The following is a 26,365-nucleotide window of genomic DNA, read 5'->3' on the forward strand; positions in this document are numbered from 1 at the left end:
GCCACTTCTGTTCCCAGCAACTGGTATACATAGGAATGCTGCCTCAGTCACTGAAGATACTATAAAGCATTCATGACTAGTAGCTGTTTATAGTCTTATCCTCCATGAATTTGTCCAACTTTAAAGCCAAATTGGTGGCCATCACTACATCTTGTGGTGACAGTAAATTCCATGGGTTTAACTATGTGCTCTGTGAAGACGTACTTCTGTTTATCTGTCTTTAATCTTCCCTTCATGGGATTTCTAGTTGTAGTATTATGAAAGCAAAAGAAAAATGTCTCCCAATCCACTTTCTCCACACCATGCATCATTTTGTACACCTCTATCATGTCTCCCCTTTTCTGCACCTTTTCCACCATTAGATTATGTTAATCAATAATTTTGGCTTGGCATGTTTATTTTAAAAATATATTTGATGTCCCAGAAATATATGACTCCTCTGCATTAAACACTGGACAGCAGGCTGAGGCAAGTTATTTAGTCAGAAGGTATGTCTTGATTGTCAGAAGAGATGTAAATCTTGGGCTTCGGCACAGCATGCAAGGACTCTCAGAACTAGAGAATACTTAGTATTCCACTGTTGGCTACTGAGAAGTTGAACCAGTTTTTTCTTTTGCGACTTAATTCCTGAATTAAGAACATCTGAAGTCCCACAAAAGACCATCAAGTTCTTTTCCAAAAGGAAAGTCTTGAACTTAAGAACTCTCCCCTGTGGAACTTGGGGAATTCCAGTTGTTATAACAACTGCTGCAATACACTGAATAAAATCTCACTTTAGGATGTGGTGAAGAAAGTTTTTTAGTCTGAGGGACACATTACAAACTTAAGGGCCACAACAGCCTGTAGGCCATGTGTGTAGTCTTTGCATTATCCCTCTTTCACTTATGAAGACATGCACATCATCTCACTTCCAAACATGCACCCATTCTTCAGGAGGCACCAAGAAAATGGTAGGTAAGACTCTGTCCCTTTCCTGCAGACACACAGTATGAGGAGGGAGGATGGGTTTCCTCTTATTACCTGCATACCCTCAGCACCATCAGAGTCCTTCATGAGCCTAGGGGCAGAGCAGTACGGTTTGAAGAAAAGTCAGCTACAGCATGTTGGCCATGTCTTTTCTGTAACGGTTGAAGGAGGGCATGATATACAGACAAATGGGAGAGTAGAGCTGCCTCCAGATGAGGCTGTTATGGTGCAATCACGCTGCCTTGTTCACAGACTTTTTTTTACAGGGAAACTATCCTCATCTTCAGTTTGTAGCCCTCTCATGTTTTCATACTACTACTTCTGTCTTTTTTCTTACCAGAAAAAAATAATTAAGGAAGAAAAGATGGAATAACTTCACAGTGCCTTTTGATTGGTAGCACTAGGAGCCCTCTGTCTGGAAACACCTTAGGAGTAAAAATTTAGACCCCGCTATTCTATCACTTTACCTCTTCTCATTCCTCTGCCTCATCTTTAGTCTTCGCTTCTGAGTCCCCATCGCTGCTCAGTTTCACGTGGGTGCATGGACATTGCTAGGCACTTAAAAGATTCAGGGCCCATCTTTTCATTGGCATTAATGGAAGGTTTTTTCCTAAGTTAATTCCCAGGTCAAGGGGGGATTTGGGAGGGGAACAGTGCATAGGGAAGGGAGGCTAAACCCTCCCCTCCTCAACAGTGATCCCCCTCGAAATCCCCCCTCCCCTGCATGGCAGCTAAGCTTAGGAAAAACTTCCCATTGGCCCAAATGGAAAGATCTTTCTAAACTTCATTGCCATGCAGGGGGATGGGGGGCACAGTTGCAGCATATGGGAAGGGGGTTAAACCTTCCCTCCCTAGCTGCAATCCCCATTAGAAATCTCTCCCCCCTGCCCCCCGCATGTCCATTAAACTGAGAAAATAAATTTCCATTGGCACCAATGGACACTTAGGGATCTGGGGAATAGATCCAGGGCCATGAGAAATAGATTTGGGGCTGAGACCCCATGGGCCCAGGCCTACAATACCTTTGATGGGCTGCCTGGTTTAGGCTGTTGTCATCTTATCCTTGTAATTCTGGGAGAATATTTTGAAGGCAGGCACACTTCGCAATGCTGATATTATGGTGCTAGAAGCCTGAGATTTTGGGAAATTATTTCTTCTTGACCTGGACATGTTCTTCCCAAAGCACATTTTTTTTCTATAAGCCCCTTAAGGGCCAAACCAGTCATTACTTTAATAGCATTGTTCGCAACTATGCCTGTTTATTTATTTTATCTTATTTTATTTGTACCCTGCCTTTCTGCCAAAAAATGGCACTGTTGCCTGTTGTTTTTTTAAATATAATAGGGTGGAAATGCCTGTTGGGATTGCAGCATGCAGGGAGGGGCAGCCCCCTTTCCTTCCACAACCACTATCCCAACAATAATTGCCCCCTACACTGTAATTAGCATTAGAAAAAAGCACTAATTGGTGCCAGTGGGAGCTTTCTTTCTAACACTAATTGCAGCGGGGGTGGGGGGAAACAATTTTCATCAGGATTTTGGCATCTGCCAATCAGACACTGCCTTTGGGGGAGACACAGCCAGTGAGGCCACCAGAGTGGCAAGAGACTGCCCCTTTACCACTTCAGTTCCTTCATTGGTTGCACAGCCACAGTGGCAGTGTCTGATTCGTTCAGCTCACTGCTGCTGAAAGTTAACAAACAAAAAAACCCTTTCATTTGAAATGGCATACTGTGCGGCTGCAACCTCAAAGTGCCAGTTGCCACTGAAGTTCCTTTTAGCAGCGGGCTTGGAGGAGGAAAGAAGCCAAGCCACCCCCACAGGGTAGAAAAGAAAAGAAAAGAAAAGAAAAGGGGGGACTGGCAGGGCAACAGGGAGAGGGGCCCCCCGGAAAGCATCGTGCCCGCCCACCACCACCCTCAGCCTGTTTGTGCTTCTGTGGGTATGGTGCTGTGGTGACACTTCCCCTCTGTGTTGCAAGCTGCCAGATGCCCTCCTCCACACAGTCATTCTGTCCTTCATTGCCTAGGCTGTATATTTTTCCACCTCCAGACCCTGCTGCCACCTCTTACAACTGGTGACACCTCCAGCCTCACTAGATTTACTCCACAGGATCTGAACAATACTTTCTTTTTTCCCCTCATCAGGTTTTACCCCTCAGCTCTCTTTCTCTTCCCACCAATTGCCCAGTTTCTACAATTTGACTGTCTCTTTCCCCAACATTCTAATCTCCTAAGCAATGATTGCCGGGAGCCATCCATACTCTCTTCATCCCACACTTCCTGAGCCATACTTCTTTAAGTATTTCCCACTTTTCTAGACAAATAGTTTCCATAAAGCTAGTTACAATGTAACTACACTAATACACATTTTAAACCATATCATAAAAACAATGTAAAATATACAACACTCCTGAAATACATTCAACGTAAAACAGCAACATTGAGAAATATTCCACTTTAGACCAGCAAAGATAAAACACAGGATCATGGCTAGGGACAGAAAGGTTAAATTTCCCCTTCTTTGTGTACTGTGGTCCTGATAAAAGTTGGGGAGCCAACTATTAAACTTTTTAATAATCCAGATGTGGTTACTCACCATGCTATTAAACTAATACCTGGTTTGTCCCTAAGATGGGAACATTATTTCAAGCCCTAAAGTAACAACTGCCTTTAATCTCAAGAAGTAGGTCATCTGCTCATTTTCACAGAAGACTAACAAGTTCAACATTGTGGTATATGATTATAAATCCTAATCTAGATGATACATTCAGCACAGGGATCAGCATCCCTATGGTGGATTTCCCATCAGCATCCTTATGATGGATTTCCCATCCATATTTTAATGGAACCCACTGAGTGAATTGTGGTCATCCTATACTGAGTGTGCTTCCCACTCACTTAGAACACTGATCAGGGGTGGTGAAATTTACCATTTGCAATCTGATGCATGTGATGAGCAGCTGGTGGGGTGAGTGCAAAATTAATCACAGGGATTGGTACATTCATGGCACATGATTTCTAGATGTGATTTCAGAGCTACAAAGAGCCCTGATTCAGTGATCTCTGTGTGTGTATGCATGCCTCAGCCAGTGTTATGTACATACAGACCTGTCATGCTGAACAGCTATCTGGCGGGGAGGAGGGAGTGCAAAAGAACTGCCATATATGCAGTTGTTATGTCTGTGTGTTTGCAGTTTGGCTTTGCAGGAGTGACATTACTAAATCACATGATGAATTTTTTTAATTAATCTTTTATTGTGAATTTTTACAAAACAAAACTGAAAACATTACAAAGCCTTTAAAAATGAAATAAAAATAAAAATACAACAACATATTCAAAATCCTCATTTTCTAACATTACAATATTTGAGAAACAGAAAAAGGGAAGGAAGAAAAAAAGTTACATGTAAACTTCAGTAAAAGCAGACCAAATATCCGCATATAAGTCCATCTGCAAGTTACATCTACATACCACTCTTTCAAATGTTGCTAGTGTTGTTAAGTCTTCAGTCCATTGTGTTATAGGCGGTGAGCGTTTATCTTTCCAATATCGTAGTATCAGTCTTTTAGCAACCAAAAGGGTGCGAAAAATCCATTTATACTGATCATGTGTTACCTTCCAAGAAGCAGGTACGTAATTTAAAAGAACAGTTACATCAGTAAATATTAAAGAGCTTTCCAATACAAAATGTATCTGTACAATAACTTCCTCCCAAAAGGAGGTGGCCATTGGGCATTTCCAAAACATATGAATAAAAGAAGCACTGACTGCACTACACCCCCAACAACTAGCCGAATTTGACAAGCTTTTACTAAAAAGATGTTGTGGCATCCAATAGTCCCGAAACAAGAGCTTTTGCTAAATAAGGCGTAACCGAAGATCCATGGAAATGTCCGATACAGACGCCAAAACGGCAGTCCACTGGTTACGCAAAATAGGACGTTCCAATTCCCTGTTCCATTCCTGCTGTAAACCATTTGTGTCATATTTATTCATTGATAATAAATGTTTATAAACATGAGTTGTAGGTCTATACATCTGATCAGCTTCAATAAGTATTTCCAATAGCAAAGGAGACTCCGAGGCAGTAAAAGCAGCAGGACTGAAACTAGATACCAACAGATGTTTCAACTGCAAATACTGCCATTCTGCTGAAGCTGGCAGATCACATTGATCTCGCAAAATTGAAAATACCAAAAACTCATCATGAACCCCACTAATTGATCAAAAGTAAAGATCATCTTATCTGTCCAGGTCCGCCATAAAAACATTTTCTTGCCAATTCTTAAATCTGGATTTCCCCATAAAGTCAATTTAGCATGGGATAATGGATCAAACTGTAATTGACGTGACATTATACGCCAGACTTCCCTAACTGCCAAAATTGTGGGAGGAGCTCTGTCTGCCTTAATATGCCAAGAATCTAATGCCATCATTTAAAGAGAAGCTCCAGACAAGAAGATTCCAATACTGACCACGGAGGAAAATCTAATTTGAGTGGAAAAGACCAAAATTTAGTACAGGTCAGCAAATAGGCCCAATGGTACATAGCTAGATCTGGAAAACCAAACCCGCCTTCATTAATTGGAAGTTGCATCCTTTTGAAAGATATTCTTGGTGGAGAGGAACCCCAAAAGAACTTACGAAACAAAGCATTGAGTTTTTGGAAATATTTGCCAGGTAGAAGTATAAGGATCCCATCACATGATGAAATTCTGGTGCTGAATGGGGTACGGCTACCCTTGAAAGACCAGGTCCGCAGCCTCGGGGTCATTTTGGACTCCCAGCTGTCCATGGAGGCTCAGGTATCAGCTGTGAGCCGGACAGTGCTGTATCAACTCCATCTGATATGGCGGCTGCGCCCCTTCCTTCCCGACCATCTCCTCCCATCGGTAGTACATGCCCTGGTCTCCTCTCGTTTAGACTATTGTAATGCGCTCTACGTGGGGTTACCCCTGAAGACGGTTCGGAAGCTGCAGCTGGTACAGAACGCGGCGGCTCGCCTGATTAAAGGCAGCCGCCGGCGAGATCACATCACTCCAGTGCTGAAGGAGTTGCACTGGTTACCAGTTGTTTTCCAGGCCAAATTCAAGGTGTTGGTTTTGACCTTTAAAACCCTATATGGTTGCAGCCCAGCCTATCTTAAGGAGCGCCTCCAGCAGCACCAGACAGGCCGCTTAACAAGATCAGCCTCGGATGGCCTTCTCTCTGTCCCATCAGCCAGGACAGCTAGACTGGTGGGGACGAGGGAGAGGGCCTTTTCTGTGGTGGCCCCCACTCTGTGGAACTCCCTCCCTAGGGAACTCCGTCATGCCCCCTCTTTAATGAGCTTCCGTCGTGCATTAAAAACATGGTTGTTCAGGCAGGGATTTGGGGTGGGTTAGGGTATTTTAGAAAATGTTTTTATTGTAGAATTTTATTGTTTTAAACTGTTTTATTGTATGTTATACATCGCCCAGAGTGGCTGGGTGACCAGCCAGATGGGTGATTAATAAATTTAATAATAAAATAATAATAAAATAAAATAAATTTGGTGTAGTACATCAGGGTGTCATATTGTTTTCCTGTATCCTTGACCATGTAGTAAGGTAATGCCCACATTAACTCATTTGCATTCTCAGTTGTTTAGTGACATTAAACGATGTCATTGCTTAACTTTCTTCCAGCTGCTGCTGTTGTTGTTCCTTGTTTGTCTACAGTGGTATCTGGCTATGGTAAGTGTTTGTTTAATCATGGAAAAGGCAGAGCCCTTCTCTACTGAAACTTTTGCTAGCTGTTTCAGTTGTCTCTTCAATCCTTAAACCTAGAGTTCTGCCATTTTTCTCCCTCACAGTGGGAAATGGCTTAAAAATACAAAATTTGAAATCAGTTCAACATTTCCTCTGTCCTTGCTTTGTTATAAGACACTGGGTGTGGTCCAGGCACATTTAAACACTTTAAATACCATTGATTTTGGTGGATTTTATGGTAGATACCATTGATTTTGGTGGATAAAGAGTGCTTATCAATGGGACCTTCTCAAACTGGGGAGAGGTAACGAGTGGGGTACTGCAGGGCTCAGTCCTGGGCCCAGTGCTCTTCAACATTTTTCTTAATGACTTGGAGGAGGAGGTGCAGGGAATGCTGATCAGATTTGCAGTTGACACCAAATTGGGCGGGATAGCTAATACTTTGGAAGACAGAAACAAAATCAAAGTGATCTTGATAGACTGGAGCGCTGGGCAGAAAACAACAGAATGACATTTAATAGGGATCAGTCCAAAGTTCTGCACCTAGGAAAAAGAAACCAGATGCACAGTTACAAGATGGGGGATACGTGGCTCAACAACACTACAAGCAAGAAGGATCTTGGAATTGTTGTCGATCACAAGCTGAATATGAGCCAGCAATGTGATATGGTTGCAAAAAAGGCAAATGCTATTTTTGGGCTGCATTAATAGAAGCATAGCGTCCAAATCCCGGGAAGTACTAGTTCCCCTCTACTCAGCACTGGTTAGGCCTCATCTGGAGTACTGTGTCCAGTTCTGGGCACCATACTTGAAGACGGCTGCAGACAAACTGGAGAGGGTTCAGAGGAGGGCAACAAAGATGATCAGGGGACTGGAAACAAAGCCCTATGAAGAGAGACTGAAAGAACTGGGCATGTTTAGCCTTGAGAAGAGAAGACTGAGGGGAGATATGATAGCACTTTTCAAGTTCTTGAAAGGTTGTCACAGAGAGGAAGGCCAGGATCTCTTCTCGATCATCCCAGAGTGCAGGACACGGAATAATGGGCTCAAGTTACAGGAAGCCAGATTCTGGCTGAACATCAGGAAAAACGTCCTGACTGTTAGAGCAATACGACAATGGAACCAATCCCCTAGGGAGGCGGTGGGCTCTCCCACACTGGAGGCGTTCAATACGAGGCTGGACAGCCATCTGTCAGGGATGCTCTGACTTGGATTCCTGCATTGAGCAGGAGGTTGGACTTGATGGCCTTCTAGGCCCCTTCCAACCGTACTATTCCATGAGTCTATGGAAGAGAGTTAAGGATGTGCTTAACTCTCCCACTTAGATAAATGGTGCTTCAAAATGCTTATTTTTGGCCATTATGCCAAGTATTTATAGATTGATTATTCATAAATATTGCTGGCAATTGCAAAGAGCCCAATAAGTTATAATAGAACTGCAGATTTTGCACGTGAAAATTATTGACCCATTTTCAAATCTTGTATGTGCATAAGTGAAGATAAAAGGCATTCAGTTCAAACTAATAGTATGAATTAGTAGCCACACTAACCTAACGAAGACTCAAGTGGAAGTTGAAATAGGCCCTGTTCCATAACCCAAAGACTTAGTCATTTTTCTTGTGGTGAGCAACTATATATGCAGAGTGGGTATGAGTGTAGTCTTGATTCTGAATTGTAGCAGAGAAACACAGGCAAGACTGGGACTGGCAACCAAATTACATATCACATGCTGGAAACAAAAACAGAGAGCCCTGAAGTACTTTGTTTTGAGTCGCGTTAAAAAAAAAAAGGCATAGTTTGGAAAACATCTAACATGATTAATCCAGTTGTACCTAAAAATGCAAGGGTGAATAATTAAATGAAAAGAGTTTGGATGCTTGCTGTCATGGGCCTAGCTTCTTCACCTTAGGACAGGCTGACAGAGACACAGATTCAGTGACTTAACTTTATTGGAGCAGATCTGATGACACAGATCACGCTTCAGAGGTCATAGCACTTAAACGTAGAAGTTATAAATCAACTGTTATTTCATTTCATTGTATTAGGCAACCAAGTACAGGTTGTAGCCAAAGAAAACAACAACAAAAACCAACCAATACAATAGTATTTTATATAACTTGCAGTGTAGCACGTAGTGTACTGCATCCTCAACAATGTGACTACCACAAATACAAAAACTTTGTTCCCTAAGGATGTTTATAAATCAGCTAACTTGAGAGCTAATGGCCCGTGGCTTATAGATTCACAATACAAGAGTCAGAATAGGTCATTATTCACAATTCAAGAGGACTCATGGCTAGAGCCCCAGGCAATATAGAGACATTCCCAAATGTAGGATCCCTACGCTCAAAAAACCCCAAACTGACTTGGGTTTCGGCTTCAAGAATAGTTACAGCAAGGCAGGGTCCCAGCTTAGAGTAGTTCCTTTTACAGGATTGCCACTTTGAGGGGTCCAAGCTGAACTAAGTATTCAGGAATAAACGAGGCCAATGAATCCCCGGCAATATAGGGACATTCCCAGATGCAGGATCCTAATCCTATTAGGATTAGGATCCTAATGCCTAATCCTATTCTGTTCAGGATACAGAATAGGATTAGGCAGATTTGTGTTCCAAGTATTACGGATGGTAAGTCCTGGCAAGAAGGAGTCCTGAGCAGCAGAGAGGCTTCCCCTTAGGGCCTCTAATGAAAAGGGCCCCTGGCATAACATGGTCCAGGAGACAGGCTTAAATGCAGACAAAGCTAAAAATACATGCACACAGGCAGAGATCAGGTTGAAAAACAGATTCTACACTGAAAATTTCTACTGTACATGTGTCAAGGTGAACAACAGTCCAAGAGTTACAAATAGTCCAGACCAGAAGGCGTTCTGGGGAACTGAAGATGAAGGTACTTGGTTCATGGTAGACAGGGATCCAGGGGCTAGGATAAGACTGGCATTATATTCCATGGCAGGTTTTAATGATACAAGGTTCAGGCAGAGAAGGGTCTGACTGGATGAGAGTCCAAGTGAGAAAGCATTTCAGCAGATAATGATGGAGAGTGCAAGATGGAAAGTCCAGGCAAAGGGGATGTCAGGCAGTAAAGACGGAGCAGCTCTTCCCTAACGGGGAACCAGAACAAGCCCCAAAGTCCTTGTTTAGCAACAGTTTCCAGTTTAGAGTTTTCATGTTACAAGATCCTCTAGCAGCACCAACAAACCAGGCAGAAAGTGTTTAGCACAAAAAGACCAGTGCCGATGAGGAGGGGTTCTAGGCAATAAAAGACATTGATACCAGCAAACCTGTTTGGCTTGTGTACCAGCGTATAAAAAGAGGGAGGGGCTGCAAACCCATCATCAGTCACTCTGGTGTGGCAAAAGGATCCTGGCCATCAGCAAACACTGTGTTAAAACAGGGCACTTCTGTTCTGCCCTCTTGAGCTAACGCAGAGGACTGTCACATACCCTGCCCCTGCCCTCCTCCCTCATGCTTGGTTCCCGTGGAAGGTTCCTCAGGTATTACATTATTTTGCTCTTCTTCTTTTTTTTGAATGCTTGAAGAACTCAGGTAATGCTGGATAGGCTGCTGACCAGCATCAGATAACAGCATGGGGAACTACATGTTCAGTTGCGCTGAATAGTTGCAAAACGGCAGGGTGAGGGTCTGATTTGAAGCTGATTAGGGTCAGTGGGAGCACCATGCCTAATCGTTCCCATACCTGCCGCCTTTCCCTTCAGCCCCTCACCCAAGCAGCTTTTTGCCATGACATAACAAACTAGGGAAAGGATAAACAACAACACCCCACCCCAGTTCTGCTGCTTCTCCACTACAGACTCCTTCTTCTCACCTACCACTTTGCAGCTGTTTGACAGGGATTTGAATTTTCAGATCTGGGTCTGCTGGCCAACATATAGTTCTTGTCTGAGGCTCGGGAGGAAGTGGACTCAGTCTCCTTCCTAACTTTAGCAGGGCCTCAGAATAAAGATTGTTTTCAAACCCATATCATTTATAATTTAATTTCTCAGATCTTTTTAGTATATTATCTACAATTTTGCAGCACTTTGCATTCCTTTTATTTAAAATGGTTCTTCCTTGATGGTGCTAGACATCCAGTTTTTCCTTCCTGGGAAAACTAAGGAGCAAAGTTAAAAATAGCACATGATTATTATTTTCTCTTGTTTCTGTCCTGCTCAGTCACCATTTTCTCATCCTTAGTCAAGAGGAAAATTGCTGAAAAGTTAAGTGAAGGCAATTGAGTATACACAATTGCTTTAATTAAATATGTTAAAAAGAAACACAAAAGAAACATATGGAGAGAAAAGACTGGTGTCCAACTCTTATTTTCACAGGATTAGCAAGCCAAAAAGGAACAGTAATGGGCATCTTAAGAAGTCTGGGGGCCCTTGCAAGAGCTGTTGGACCAATCATGACGGCAACAGGTAATTGCATGCACACGTGTGCATGTATGTATAGGCATACAAACATGCAGTTAATGGAAGACTGTTGTTCCTGACAGATTTCACTAGGGAGAAGACTGTAAAAAACAACTACATTTAATATGGAACTGGCGCTGTGCATACCATGGAACGAGCCCCTATTATGGGGATTTTACCTTTTTTAATGTTCTTGTCATCAAAGGCTGTCAGCAACAACATGGGTTTGGTCTATATTATGGAGAGTAGTTGTGAAATAGTTACTCCAAATGCCCAGAATAGCAAAAGACAGACTTGCCAGCAAAAAAGAACCTCCTTTCAAAAATGGCAGATCATTTCAAAAAGCTTCGTAATGAATTAGGTGGGCTCAGACAATAAAACCTTAGGAGTGCACAATTACAGATTTCACAGTGAAGCTAATGAAGTGTTCAATTTGGACATTAAACAGCAGAAAAAGTAACAAACACTTTTCAGAGTTACTCTGGAAATGCAATTAAAGATTGAGGAGCTGCAGAATCAGGACGAATGGCTGAATCTTTGAGCCCATTCCTTCCATGGAGTCTATGGAAGGGCAAAACATGGTACAATTTCTCGTACAGAGACAGTGCCAGAGCTGTCACTGACACAGAGAGGGCTCACTGAGTAATGGTGCCTAAGCCCCCTAATGCAACCAAAGCCAGGGATATTGTGGTACGCTTCACTAGGTTTACAGTTAAAGCAGCCACTCCGAAGCACGTCCATGAGTGATAATCAACACTCTGAGGGCAAGCGAATCATGATTTTTCAGGATCTCTGGCCTGGAACTCTACAGAATCTACAGCAAAGAAACCTTTAAAGTATACACAGAAAAGCACTGAGCAGCCCAAATCCCATACAGACGAGGTTTTCCATTCGACCTGGTAGCGACCTTCAAAAGTTTATTTCTCAGCAGCCACACACAGGGAAGCAAAGGACCTTACTGAGGCAGTTAAACCTAAAAATAGATGAAGATTCCAGGGCATCCAGCAAAGAAGAAGAGAATTAAACCCAAAATCAAACCAGGCAGATAAATGACTTGATTACATCCAGAATACAAGAGCAAAGATAAGAGTGTTTCATAAAGATTATGACTTTTAATCCAGCTCAAACACACCGAGTGCTGACCTCACAATTCAAGTTACATTTTTGTTATGTCATCTTCTATCATCTGGAAAGTAACACCATATATAGGTGTTTTTAGGCTAATGCTAGATGGGAAAGTTGGAGTGCTTGGTTTTAAGAGAACTTAATGGGCATAATGGAGACCTAGCGGAATAGAGAGAACCCATGGGATATGGTCATCACTTGATGCAAACTCTACAGGAAGGAAAGAGAAGGGTTTTATCACTCCAGTCAAAGAAGACATGATTTCAAGCAAACTGGGAACCTTAAAAGGGGCAAACTCCTCCATAGAATCACAGTGGGTAGCAATAGCAGGCTCCACAGTAATTTAGTACTGGAAACATGCTGCCATGACCCAGAACAAAACACTCAACATGATCTTGAGATGGAGACTGAAATCAGGGAGGCATCTGAATGATGAAATGCTGTAGCAACGGGTGACATGAATTTCCCTCACATTGAATGGACAAATGGATGGTCCAGTCATGACAAAGAGGTTGCATTCCTCAGTACCCTAAATCAGAAGGTAGATTTCCACATATTTGGGACTTTAATTCCCAGAAGCCCCTGACAGATAGTGCTATCAAATTTAATTTATATTTAAGTGGAAAGTTGCCAAGGAAATCCAACACAGTCACATTTGACTTGAAAAGAGAAAACTTCTCTAAAATGAAGGAACTGGTAAAAAGGAAGTTGAAAGAGGGAGTCAAGGGGGTTAAATCTCTTGAGGTTATTCAAAACCGCAATAATAGAAGGTCAGCCAGAATGTATACAGAAGATTAGGAAAGGGAGAACAGGTGTTAAAATGCCAAATGCAGTTCAGTGTAAGCAAGGGTAAAGTGATTCATCTTGGGGCAAAAAATCCCAATTTCATTTATACACTGATGGGATTCAAGCGGTCAGTGAGTGATCAAGAGATTTTAGGATTGTACTGGATAGCTCAATTAAAATGTCAGCCTAGTGTGCGGCAGCTGCTGTGAAAAAGGCAAATTCCATGTTGGGCATAAATAGATAAGGAATTGAAAATAAACCTTCCAATATCACACTGCTCTGATTCAAATCTTTGGTGTGATCACACTTGGAATATTGTGTAACGTTCTGGTTACCTCATCTCAAAAAAGATATTGTAGAATTGGAAAAGATGCAGAAAGGGTAACCAAAATGATGAAGAGGTTTGAGAAACTCCCCTGCAATCAAAGGTTACAATGTCTGGGACAGTTAATTTAGAAAAAAAGGCAAGAATGGGGAGACACGATAGAGCTGTACGAAATTATGCATAGTGTAGAGAAAGTGAATGAGAAGACACTTTGCTCCCTCTTTCATAATACTAGAACCTGGGTCATCCCATGAAACAGAATGGTAGGAGATTCAAGACAGATAAAAGGAAGTACTACTTCACACTACATATAGTTAAACTATGGAATTCACTGCCAGAAGATATAGTGATGGCCACTAACTTCAATGGCTTTAAAATGGGGTTATACAAATTAATGGAGGATAAGGCTATCAGTGGCTACTAGTCATAATGGCTATATATTATCTCCAGTATCAGAAGCCTTCATATGCCAGTTGCTAGAGACATGAGTGGGAAGGTGCTGTGCACTCCTGGCCTGCTTGTGGGCTTCCTATAGGCATCAGGTTGGCCACTGTGTGAACAGAATGCTAGACTAGATGGACCTTTTGGTCTGATCGAGCAGGGCTCTTTTTCTGTTCATAAGATTTCATGTGCAGGTAATTGACACACAAAGGCAAGGTTGAATGCAGATAGACATTGAAGTGTGCCATGGCTGATTGAAAGGTATACACACAATGTTAATGGACTGGGCAAACTGACAAGAAGGCGACGAGTCTCTAATACAGTGAGAAAGTTGAAGCCTCATACAGTGTTTATTCAGGAGATGCATCACAAACATCAGCAAGAAAGCCTAGTTTAGGTCCTAATACACAGCCTCCCCCCTTCATGGATCACTGCCTTGTTGTGGCGAAGGGGCTTGCGTAACTCAGTGAAGCCATAAGCTATGCCGTGCAGGGCCACCCAAGACGGACAGGTCATGGCGGAGAGTTCTGACAAAATGTGGTCCACTGGAGAAGGAAATGGCAACCCACTCCAGTATTCTTGCCAAGAAAACCCCATGGAACGTATCACAAGGCTAAAAGAGATGACGCCGGAAGATGAGCCCCTCAGGTCGGAAGGTGTCCAATATGCTACTGGGGAAGAGCAGAGGGTATTTCCAAGTAGCGCCAGAAAGAGTGAAGCGGCTGGGCCAAAGCCGAAAGGACACTCAGCTGTGGATGTGTCTGGCGGTGAAAAGAAAATCCGATGCTGTAAAGAACAATATTGTTTAGGAACCTGGAATGTCAGATCAATGAATCAAGGTAAGCTGGAGGTGGTCAAACATGAGATGGCAAGATTGAACATCGACATCTTGGGAATCAGCGAACTCAAATGGACAGGCATGGGCGAATTTAATTCAGGTGACCATCATATCTACTATTGTGGGCAAGAATCCCTTAGAAGAAATGGAGTAGCACTCATAGTCAACAAAAGGGTGGGAAAAGCAGTACTGGGGTACAATCTTAAAAATGATAGAATGATCTCAGTACGAATCCAAGGCAAACCATTCAACATCACAGTAATTCAAGTCTATGCCCCAACCACTGAGGCCGAAGAAGCTGAGGTTGATGGGTTCTATGAAGACCTACAACACCTTCTAGAACTAACACCAAAAAAAGATGTCCTCTTCATCATAGGGGATTGGAATGCTCAAGTAGGAAGTCAAGAAATCACCGGGATAACAGGCAGGCATGGCCTTGGTGTACAAAATGAAGCAGGACAAAAGCTAATAGAGTTTTGCCAAGAGAACATGCTGATCATAGCAAACACTCTTTTCCAACAGCACAAGAGGCGACTCTACACATGGACGTCACCAGATGGTCAATATCGAAATCAGATGGATTATGTCCTTTGCAGCCAAAGATGGAGAAGCTCCATACAGTCAGTAAAAACAAGACCTGGAGCTGACTGTGGCTCAGATCATGAGCTGCTTCTTGCAAAATTTCGGCTTAAATTGAAGAACGTCGGGAAAACCACTAAACCGTTCAGGTATGACCTCAGTCATATCCCTTCTGAATACACAGTGGAGGTGAGGAATAGATTTCAGGGATTAGACCTGATAGACAGAGTGCCTGAGGAACTATGGACGGAGGTCCGTAACATTGTTCAGGAGGCAGCAACGAAATCCGTCCCAAAGAAAAAGAAATGCAAGAAAGCCAAGTGGCTGTCTGATGAGGCTTTACAAGTAGCTCACGAAAGAAGGGAAGCGAAAAGCAAGGGAGAAAGGGGAAGATATACCCAACTGAATGCAGAGTTCCAGAGAATAGCAAGGAGAGACAAGAAGGCCTTCTTAAATGAACAATGCAAAGAAATCGAGGAAAACAACAGAATGGGAAAGACTAGAGATCTCTTCAAGAAAATTGGAGATCTCAAGGGAACGTTTTGTGCAAAGACGGGCATGATAAAGGACAAAGAAGGCAGGGACCTAACAGAAGCAGATGAGATTAAGAAGAGGTGGCAAGAATACACAGAAGAACTATACAGGAAAGATCTGAATGTCCCTGATAGCCATGATAGTGCGGTCACTGAACTTGAGCCGGACATCCTAGAGAGTGAAGTCAAGTGGGCCTTAGGAAGCATTAGTAACAACAAAGCTAGCGGAGATGACAGTATTCCAGCCGAGCTATTTAAAATCCTAAAAGATGATGCTGTTAAAGTGCTGCATTCAATATGCCAACAAATCTGGAACACTCAACAGTGGCCACAAGACTGGAAAAGGTCAGTTTACATTCCAATTCCAAAGAAGGGCAACGCCAAAGAGTGTTCAAACTACCGCACAATTGCGCTCATTTCACATGCCAGCAAGGTGATGCTCAAAATCCTACAAGCTAGGCTTCAGCAGTATGCGAACCGAGAACTACCGGAAGTACAAGCTGGGTTTCGAAGAGGCAGAGGAACTAGAGATCAAATCGCCAACATTCGCTGCATCATGGAGAAAGCAAGAGAATTCCAGAAAAACGTCTATTTCTGCTTCATTGACTACGCTAAAGCCTTTGATTGTGTGGATCACAACAAACTGTGGCAAATTCTGAAAGTGATGGGAGTACCAGACCACCTTACCCGTCTCCTGAGAAACCTGTACGAGGGTCAAGAAGCAACAGTAAGAACCAGACATGGAACAACCGATTGGTTCAAAATTGGGAAAGGAGTACGACAAGGCTGCATATTGTCACCCTGCTTATTTAACTTATATGCAGAGTACATCATGAGAAATGCCGGGTTGGATGAATCACAGGTCGGAATTAAGATTGCCGGGAGAATTATCAACAACCTCCGATATGCAGACGATACCACCCTAATGGCAGAAAGCGAAGAGGATCTCAAGAGCCTCTTGTTGAGGGTGAAAGAGGAGAGTGCAAAAGCTGGTTTGAAACTCAACATTAAAAAAACTAAGATCATGTCATCTGGCCCTATCACTTCCTGGCATATAGAAGGGGAAGAAATGGAAGCAGTGACAGATTTTACTTTCTTGGGCTCCAAGATCACCGCAGACGGTGACTGTAGCCATGAAATTAAAAGACGCTTGCTCCTTGGGAGGAAAGCTATGGCCAACCTAGACAGCATAGTAAGAAGCAGAGACATCACCTTGCCGACAAAGGTCCGTCTAATCAAAGCTACGGTTTTCCCAGTAGTAATGTATGGCTGTGAGAGCTGGACTATAAGGAAGGCTGAGCGCCGAAGAATTGATGCTTTCGAACTGTGGTGCTGGAGAAGACTCTTATGAGTCCCCTGGACTGCAAGGAGGTCAAATCAGTCCATCCTAAAGGAAATCAACCCTGAGTGCTCATTGGAAGGACAGATAATGAAGCTGAAGCTCCAATATTTTGGCCACCTAATGCGAAGAGAAAACTCCCTGGAAAAGACCCTGATGCTGGGAAAGACTGAAGGCAAAAGGAGAAGGGGACGGCAGAGGATGAGATGGCTAGATAGCATCACGGATGCAATGAATATGAACTTGAGCACGCTCCGGGAGAGAGCGCAGGACAGGAAGGCCTGGCGTGCTATGGTCCATGGGGTCACGAAGAGTCGGACACGACTGAACGACTGAACAACAACAACAACACACAGCCTCCAGATTCTCTAAAGCAGGGGCAATCCTCTGTGGAGCCTTCCGGGATTCCTGCAGGTGGGTGGGCTTGACCTCCAAGCTCCACCCCCTGGAGGAATCCCGACTGCATGAGTGCTGCACAGGGGAATCACTGCTGTAATCTCTGATTGGAGATAACAGTGGGGCATGTGGGCAGGGGACTCATCTGTGGAACACCCCAGGCTGAGCCAGTAGCTGGAGTGCTCCTCTAGCTGCCAGCTCAGTCATGGTGGCTTCGCTGTATGCCAGTCTCTGCAGAAGCTATCGTGCAGTGAAGTCCTTGGGGATGGCCAGCCATACAGTACATCATCTGGGAATCAAACAATATCAGGGGGTGTAGCCATGACCCTGACACCATTTGGCCTTCGGAGGGCTGGGTGGGGGGACATCCAGCCCCCACCCCAATTTAGTTTCCCAATCCTGGTTTAAAGCAAGAAGGATAGCAGTTATTGTGTCTGCTTCCCTTGATTTTAAAGTAAAGGAAACAGACAGGGACAAGATGTTCAAGGTATATCTTTATGAAGGGCTGTTTAAGGGACTGCTCCTTCATGGTGGCTTCCGTTTATGCCCCAAATTCAGAGCAGAAGCAATTTCTGGGAAAAGTGCTAGCTAAATTAAACTGCTTTAAAATGGGAAACATGATTGTAGGGAAAGTTCACTTAAACTTCACAGGAAAAGACCAGGAATAGGGGATTAAACCTAGTTTGGCTTTTACAAAAACATGGCCATGCTAATGCATGGAAGGCTGAGAACTCCAGAGTTAGTGACTTCATACATTACTCTTCCAGACACCAGTCTTATTCACATATAGATTTCATACTAATATCAGAACAGTAGACAGCAAAAATCATACAAGCAGACATAGGGCCCATAGAAATCTTGGACCATGTGCCTGTGACAATTACTCTGCAAACTAGTACCAGCCAACCCACTACCTGAACATGGAAGTTAAACCCTATGTTGATGCAGTGGGAATGTTTAGTTGAAAGAACAGAAGAAGGAATAGCTCAGGTTTTTGTCCAGAACTACTCTGATGAGGTCTCCCAAGCCTTATTATGGGGTTCAATGCAGGTAGTCATCTGGGGAGTCTTCATTATTAAGCTGGCCTTGATAAGAAAACTAAAGAAAGAATGAGAGAAATTACTGACTTATAGCAACAGTTGAAGAGAGACACAAAGAGACAGGTAATAGCAAAATATATTGAGATGTATTATAGAAAAGAAGTGAGTTAAGACTTTAAAGTTAAAGTTCACAATGGCCCTCCTTTACTTACACCAAAAATATTACAAGTTTGGTAATAAAAATTCAAAAATATCAGAAAAATGGTTTTAAAAGAAAGCTAGAAACAACCACAGCTATAAGAATGAAGGCAGTTGAAAAAAAATATAGAAGGAATAAGTCAACACTTCGCATCATTCTACATGAGCTACATTGATAGGACAATCCATCAGCTATGGCTATCGAGGGATACCTAGATAGAATGGAAATAGGTCCAGTTGAGGAGGAATTGAAAACCTTTTTTAAATCAACCTATAACAGATGATGAACTTAGGAATAACTAAATAAGGAAATCATAAATTCCCCAGTCACTGACAGATTTTCCTGTAATTCTTATTAAAACATCAGCAGTCATCTAGGGCTACATTTGACTAATCTTGGAGGTAGGATCTGTCCCCAGATGATGGCGTACCTCACAAACAATAGTTATCCCAAAATCAGGGAAGGATCTTGGAGCTGGAATCTTTTCCATGGGGTAGCCATTTTATTCTATTGCAGCAAAAACAGCAAGGAGTCTTGTGGAACCTTAAAAATTTATTCTGGCATGTTTTCATGGACTGCATCAGATGCATGGAGTATTATGGAGAGTTTCAGTTTTTTTATACAGTACATACAGCCTGGTGGTGGTGGTGGGGAGAATTGTACAGTGAAGGCTATATTAAACCTGTTGTTGAATTCCAACTCAGCAGTCAGACTCTGCTGAGAGATTCTTTGTTGTTTTAGGTGGAACCTTATAGACCTATATCACTGATTAATCAAGACACCAAGACACCAAGATATTTACAGCAATCTTGGCAATCACGTTTAACGCATTTGTCACACAATACATAAAGGTTGACCAAGCCAGCTTTATGGCAGGTAGACACATTTCAGATCTGATCCAGAGATTACTCAATGCCCTATATAACTGCAAGAAGAATAGGACACCATTTGCAATTGTCTCAGCAGACATCCATAAAGCTTTTGATATATTGGAGTGGGATTTTGTCATTGGGCTATTAATCAGGATGAATATGGGAAACAAATTTATTGGCACTGTAATTAGACTATATTGGGCATCCTTGGCAGTGATCTGGGTGAATTGCTATGATTTCCCAAGAATTCAACTCTGGAACAGAACAAGACAGGCACATTCCTTATCGCCTTTATTATTAGCAATCTCTATTGAGCAACTTGCAGAGGTGCTTTGTAACAGCACCAAATTAAAGGACTCAAGGTTAAATGAGTGGAGCACAAAATTAATCTTTATGCAGATGATATGGCATTGTTACTAAGTAATCTGTCCGCTAGGATCAATAAGACATTGTTGAAATTAGAAAAAAATTAGTACAGCAGCAAGGCTTAGAATTAACTATACCAAGTCTGAATTTATGTGTATTAATACAGACGCAAGTTCTGAACAGACTACTAGCAGTCTTACAGCACTCACACTCTGTACACATGCAATTCACTACCTTGGCATGACAATCCCTAAAATTCTGGCACATCTTCAGAAACTGAACTTTGACCTAGCAATCAGGCAAATTAAACAGACTCTTCAATGCTGGACAAAAGTTAGCTTATCCTGGTTGGTGCACATAGCCATTAAAATGTCAGCTGTCTCTAAGTTGTTCTTATTGCCAGTCATGATCCCTCTTAAAAAATCTCTTTGGCTGGCAACAAATTCTTAACAAATGCTTGCATGAAGGTAGAAACCCAGCACTTTGTGTCGGGGAATGCTACAGGGAGGGCGGGGGGGGGGCATGTATGCCCACTTACTATGATGCATTTCAGCTACAGCCCCTGCTGTCCCTGATAAACAATAACAACGGAAAACTATAGATCTCTGTGAGAACTTTCAGAAGATCATCATACAGGCATATAATTTATTCTAGGTACCCTTTGAAAAATCCAAAAAATCCAAATCCCCTTCTTTAAAACCACCCTCCAAATATAGAGATGATGGCACAAGAAACTTGGTCCTCCTATATCTTCCCTAACCTCTTTTGCGCTCCACCCCCACTCCATTCTTTCAGGCAGATATATTATGACCATTTTGAAAGTGATAGATGAAGAGGCTATAGAGGATATGAGACCTCTTCCCTAATAATAAACCAATAAGAGGAGTACGACTTCATGAAAACCCAGAATGCACTCAGACTAATTGGCTCCAAATCCATCAGATCTTACACTTGGGCCATGTTTGGACATCACTTTAAGCCATGGTGGCAATAAGCTACTCATAGTGGCTTATTTTTTAAATAGTTCATGATGCCCTGCCACATGACCGGGCTGATAAGCTACTGTGAGTAATTATGCTATGGTGCATAATCTGAGTCATCCCCCCCACCCCCTGTCCCACTGCAGTCCTCCTGCCTGAGCAGTGGCCCTGTTTCACCCAGTGACAACATTGCAGCAGCCTGTTTTAACCTTCCACAATATCCCAAGGAGAGGGGAGAGGCGTGGGGTGAATTAAGTCTGCACTTCCAGCACCACCCTGACAAGGAGGTGGTGGCTATAAAACCTTGGAGGTTTGCAGGATCGGGATCAAACTTTACACACAGCCTTCCCTAATCAGGACGCACCATCGAAACCCTATGTGATTACTTACAAAAGAGCGGAAATCCTGTGTGCACCAAAAAGGGGGTGGCACAAATAACCTCTTGGGGGTTTGCAAGATTTTGTAACAAACCTCTCAATTGTACATTTCCCCCCATATCCATTGTTATGGACATTTTCCCTATTCTCCTATTTCCTAAGTTGTGCAGTTTCAAAGTATCAATCAGGGAAGCCTGTCACTGTGTAATTTTGCTCTAGCAGGGTAGCGTGATAGTGCAAGGCTATCATTATGTAACTGTAATGATTACAGTTGTCATTTTGTAACGGTATTGGGGAAGGCTGTGCTTGTTTGGCTGCAGTTGTCCCTCAGCTGCTTGTCAGAGCTTTGAAAAAGATTTTTGCAGGCTGGAGCAGAGCGGCTACAACGGTTTTGACTGCTCTTGCTAGGCGACTCTGTAGGTGATCGGAACAAGCCACGCAGAGTGCCAGATGACAAGATAACCCACGGTGGGTTAAATAACCCTTTCTGCAGACTGTGGGTTATCAGAGTAGCTTATTTTGGCCAAATAAATGGTCGTGGATTGAAAAGTTCCCGACAGACAACATGATAACCCATGGAGGCTTATTTAACCCATTGTGGGTTATCGTGTCGTCCGAACCCAGTTTTGGTCTTTAATTCCAGGATTAAACAGCAGGCTCTGAGAGAATTCACCTCCTAGGAGCACTAAATTCTAAACTATACACTATATGTTTTAAACTATATATTGTTTGATAACAATATATAGCATAATCATGGGCTGTTCAGGTAGCAACTCTCAGGACAATTAGGACAATTTGAGAGCAATACCTAGGGGTGGACATCTTGATGGAACAGTGGGCAGAGATATGGGAGAGAGAGCCCTTTAAGTCAGTGTCAGTGAAAATTCAAAGAAGCTCTTTTAAATTAATCCACCACATTGACATGCCCTCCTTTAAGCATAAGGAAGTCAGGTTCTGAATAAATTTGGAATGGTGGAGAGGGTGTCATAAAGTGGACATGTATATGCATATATGGTAGGAATGCTCATTAGTTGCTGCTTTGGGGGGAAAAGGTAGAAATGGAATTTATTTAAATTACTGGGTGATTTAAACGTTACACCCACAGATTGTGCACTTAACCTCTTTGGAGGAGGCACCAATAGAGCTCAATTGTTCAAAGACCTATTCATTTCCCTGCTTGTGGAGGGAGATTTCTAAACACAGTAAAGAGCAGGGGCCACTGTTGCTAAGCCAGTAGTATCAGAAAATATGGGTACAGCCATGGTGGAAAAGCTGCCTAGTACCATTCAGTCCCACAGAGGCAATAAAAATGCAGACAAATTTGAGGAGGTTTGGTATAAATGTAAAGAGCAAAGATAATGAAATGAGCCCCCCCCCTTAATCCCATGAACAAATTTTGAGGGGTCTGATATGATACTAATCCCGGAAATCCTTACCTTCAAGTAACCGACTGTTCCACTTAGTGACTTAACTATGAAATAGCCGCTCCTGGACTCATGCCTCCTACTGTGTTACTGCTGGTTCATAGTTTTGCACAGCACTTGCTTATGTTGTTGACAGGAGAACTGCAGGGCTTTGAACTTTGCATCATGCAGCTCCAGTTCACTGAATGCAGCCACCATACATCTTATGTTAGGTATGGATAACAAAACTTTTAAAAAAACTGCAGCCAACGTCTTGTAGGAGTAAGCTCTAATCACTCTCCCATCCTTGTGCCTTTCTGTTTTAGGAGCCTGATCTAACATCTGCTGTCTTAGATGAGTGAGGCCTGCTTTTATTGGTACTCCAGCATTCTCTCTTATTGGACAGGAGTAGAGGGGTCTGTCTTCACCAAAAGCCTGGGGTTAAATGTTACCTTTGCTAGAGAGGAAAACCTGCATTGTTTGGGAATAACAGAGGTCTCCTCACTTAATTTGGCACAAAACTATGTTTCATGAAAGCCACTTCAGAAAAGTTCCCACTTTTTGTGATTGTTAAAAATGTTCCTAAAAGCTTTTTTTTTTCTTTCCAGTATACTGGCTGGCAGGAGCTGAAGTTTGTTTCACTGTCTGTGCCTTTTTGTTCGTGCTCCCCTTCATTCTGCTTCAATATATTCAAGAGCAAATGAAAGAGGAATAAGCAACTGTGACTATTTTTCCGAGAAACTCCAGAAATAATGCCAAAGTGGATGGCCAAGAAACCATTTTGTCGAAGATCATATTGTTTTGTAACTTCATATTGTTTTGATATTCTAGAAAGCTAACTGGAAGATCAGTGTACAATGTCTTCCACACTGTGCCCAGTAGGGCTTTGTACTTATGTACTTTTGGGCACACAAATAAGCTGTTCGAAGAAAGATTTTTAGTCAGTGAAACAAAACAATGCCTACAAATAAGTGCAAGTTATACTGCACAGTGTGTGTGTGTGTGTGTGTGTGTGTGTGTGAAAGAGAGAGAGACCCTGTTCAGGCATTTGGCTGAACGTGTGAGGACTTCGACTGGCTAGGGCGATGGGGCCACACATGCCATCACACGTTCAGTTGAATACCTGAACTGGGCTAGAGAGAAAGATAAACTGCCACATGTGGACTACATTTCCCTAGCACATCTCTGCTGAGCCCGGGTATATCTGTATACACGTATGTATATTTTGACCATAAAATGTCTCTCTTAGTTTGGTTTTAACAAGTTGCAAAGAGGCATAATTGTTGCCTTAAATCAAAGAGTAAGGTTGCAAGCCAGAAACTGCATAGGTGTGTCCTACAGTTAACTATGGGAGGTGTCAAGGCCCAGCTTTTGTTACATGCTGGCAAGCTGACACAGAAATGCAAATATCAGTGAGGTCTTTTATTGCAGTAGACCAACTTGTCAGACACCACAGTAAAAAATTAACAGCTGCAACCTCCATAAATCAGATAGCACATTGCTTAGTTCAATAAATGGTCGCCAGGCTAGATTTCACATAGTAACAAGGTTTAAAGTCTAAAGTCCAGCAAAGATAGTTCAGATCATGGTTTACATGATACAGCATTCAAACCAACAAGTGTTCAAGATTTATGATAAGTCCAGGCAAGAAAGTCAGGCAGTTAAGACTTTATTCAAGAGAAGGTTCCAATACTAGAACTCACACGTAGTCAGAAATCAAGTCCAACAATAGATTCTACATTGGGATCTTGACGTTATGTGGTTCAAGGCAAACAAGGGTCCAAGAGTCACAGTAAGTCCAGGCAAGAAAACATTCTGGGTAACTGAAAATGATGGTACACAATTCATGGGAGACAAGAGTTCACGGGAAGTCTAGATAAGAAAGTGTTCCTAACCGTTTAGATGCCGTTCCCAGAAAGGCTGTCCAGGGGAGGGGCTGCTAAAAAAACCCCTGATGATCTTGACAGGGAAATCTGGCCCCTAAGCAGGCACTATGTCAGAGAGGGCATCTTAACCTGGGTGACACCCAAGCCCCCTCCCCTGTTGGGTCCTCCCCCTGCTCGGTTCCTACAGAAGATTTCTCAGGTTGTAAATCAGAGGTCTGACTCAAGGCTTTATCTTGCAGCTGTGGCGGGAAGACAAGTCCTCCTTTGGCCTGCCATCAGATGGGAAAACAGGCAGAGCCAGGTACTCAGACCCTGAGGCACTGAGCTTCCCACAACTGTACTGGGTTTAGAATGATCCTACTCTTAAGTCTGAATCAGATTCTGGCTCTAAATCTGTAGGGCCCCAGCAGCAACAAAGTGCAACCACTCATCATGCTTGTGGTACTCATTATCTCCAGGTGACAGACAATGTGTAATTAGTATCCATAGCCTAGGATAACTGCAATTTGTTCCACAATTATGGCTCTATTTACATAAAGCAAAATATATTTTATACTCTTGACGATATAGTTACTACAGGGGTCCCTAGCCTTTTGGGGTTGGTGGGCACATTTTAAATTTTGAGTGTGTGTTGTGGGCACTCTCACAAAATGGCTGCCATGGAAGGTTGCCCATTCACATAATGGTTGCCTTGGTGAGTCTGTCATGGTTCTTCTGGTACACACTTTGGTATTCTGAGATAGGACATCCAAATTAGTGAGAATCTTTATTGTATCAAATATGGTAAAGCTTAATGATTACACTCTTCAGAAATCTTACAGCTCAATGACAGCTATAAAACTAAGCCCAAGGCTTAGTTCAAGAAGGGCTTCTAGAGCTGTCGTCTGACAATCTAACTGACGGGACGCTAGCCCATCAATCAGTAGTATGTTAAAGAAGGCTTTTCTATGTTGCTTTCTATAGATGCTTCTGTTCCAAGAAATAGGATTGAAAACCCCTCCTTCCTTAGCCCAGTTCCTCCCCCCACCTCCCAGCCTGTCTGGTTCACACACAGAGGCTATCGCTGTAGTCTTGTCATTCAAGGATGAAATTTGCAGCTGGTTAGAAGTGTTCGGCTCCCCCAGCCTACTCCCCTCTAAAGAAACCAGGTAGAATTATGCTCCAGCTGCATCCCTGTAAATCAGGTGGGAAACCAAGCCTAAGGCTCTCTGACTGAACTGGGTCCCCAATTAACCTGTTCTAAACTTGAATTAAAGTCTGGCTCTGAACCCATAGGTCCCACAGTGGCACTGGGGCTAGTGGCACTGAGGCTAATCATGACAGTCTGTCCCATCACAAAATAGCCATTTCCCAGAAACAGGAAAAACACAAGCAAACACAACAACCCAGGTAAAACACACACCACACCAATAATAATTGCTGTGAACTGCCCAGATAGCTTCAGCTATTTGGCAGTAGAAATGTAATAAATAACAACACGGCCTTCACAAAGTTCAAGTTAGCTCTCCTTACTGCTACAGGATCAAGGGCCTTTTTCTATAGTTGACAGTACAGGACATCTACATGTGGCATGAGCCTGTGGAAGAGAGACAACAGGTACAAGAACACACTGTCTCCTTGCAGCAGGTTAAGAAATATTGTTTAATCGTCAAAGTTTCCCTGATCTCGGATTTCAAAAAAGCATTCAACAAGTTCCAGTCACTCCTCAAACGCTATGTTCACTGTTCTGTATATTGAAGTTCCAGTGTTTCTAAGATGAACTCGGGAGT

At 42.7% G+C, this 26,365-nt stretch overlaps 1 protein-coding gene across 3 annotated transcripts in view; it reads left to right on the forward strand.

The window, feature by feature from the left end:
* SLC75A1 (solute carrier family 75 member 1) overlaps window positions 1-26,365 on the forward strand; it is a 98,621-nt gene that overhangs the window by 53,556 nt on the left and 18,700 nt on the right. Inside the window, exons 11-15 of one of the 3 annotated variants that reach the window (XM_084859916.1) lie at window positions 6,635-6,682; window positions 11,028-11,117; window positions 22,868-22,943; window positions 23,037-23,087; window positions 23,319-24,897. In XM_084859916.1, the coding sequence (XP_084716042.1) occupies window positions 6,635-6,682; window positions 11,028-11,117; window positions 22,868-22,943; window positions 23,037-23,049 (227 nt within the window). In that variant the 3' untranslated portion in view covers window positions 23,050-23,087; window positions 23,319-24,897. Of the gene's footprint in view, window positions 1-6,634; window positions 6,683-11,027; window positions 11,118-22,867; window positions 22,944-23,036; window positions 23,088-23,318; window positions 24,898-26,365 lie in introns of those variants that run through there. The other 2 variants (XM_084859915.1, XM_084859917.1) reach the window with 2 other exon arrangements.

Source organism: Heloderma suspectum, chromosome 5 (assembly GCF_057233095.1).
Source record: "Heloderma suspectum isolate Gila_16-S chromosome 5, 16-S_ref, whole genome shotgun sequence".
NCBI classification, from domain to species: domain Eukaryota; kingdom Metazoa; phylum Chordata; class Lepidosauria; order Squamata; family Helodermatidae; genus Heloderma; species Heloderma suspectum.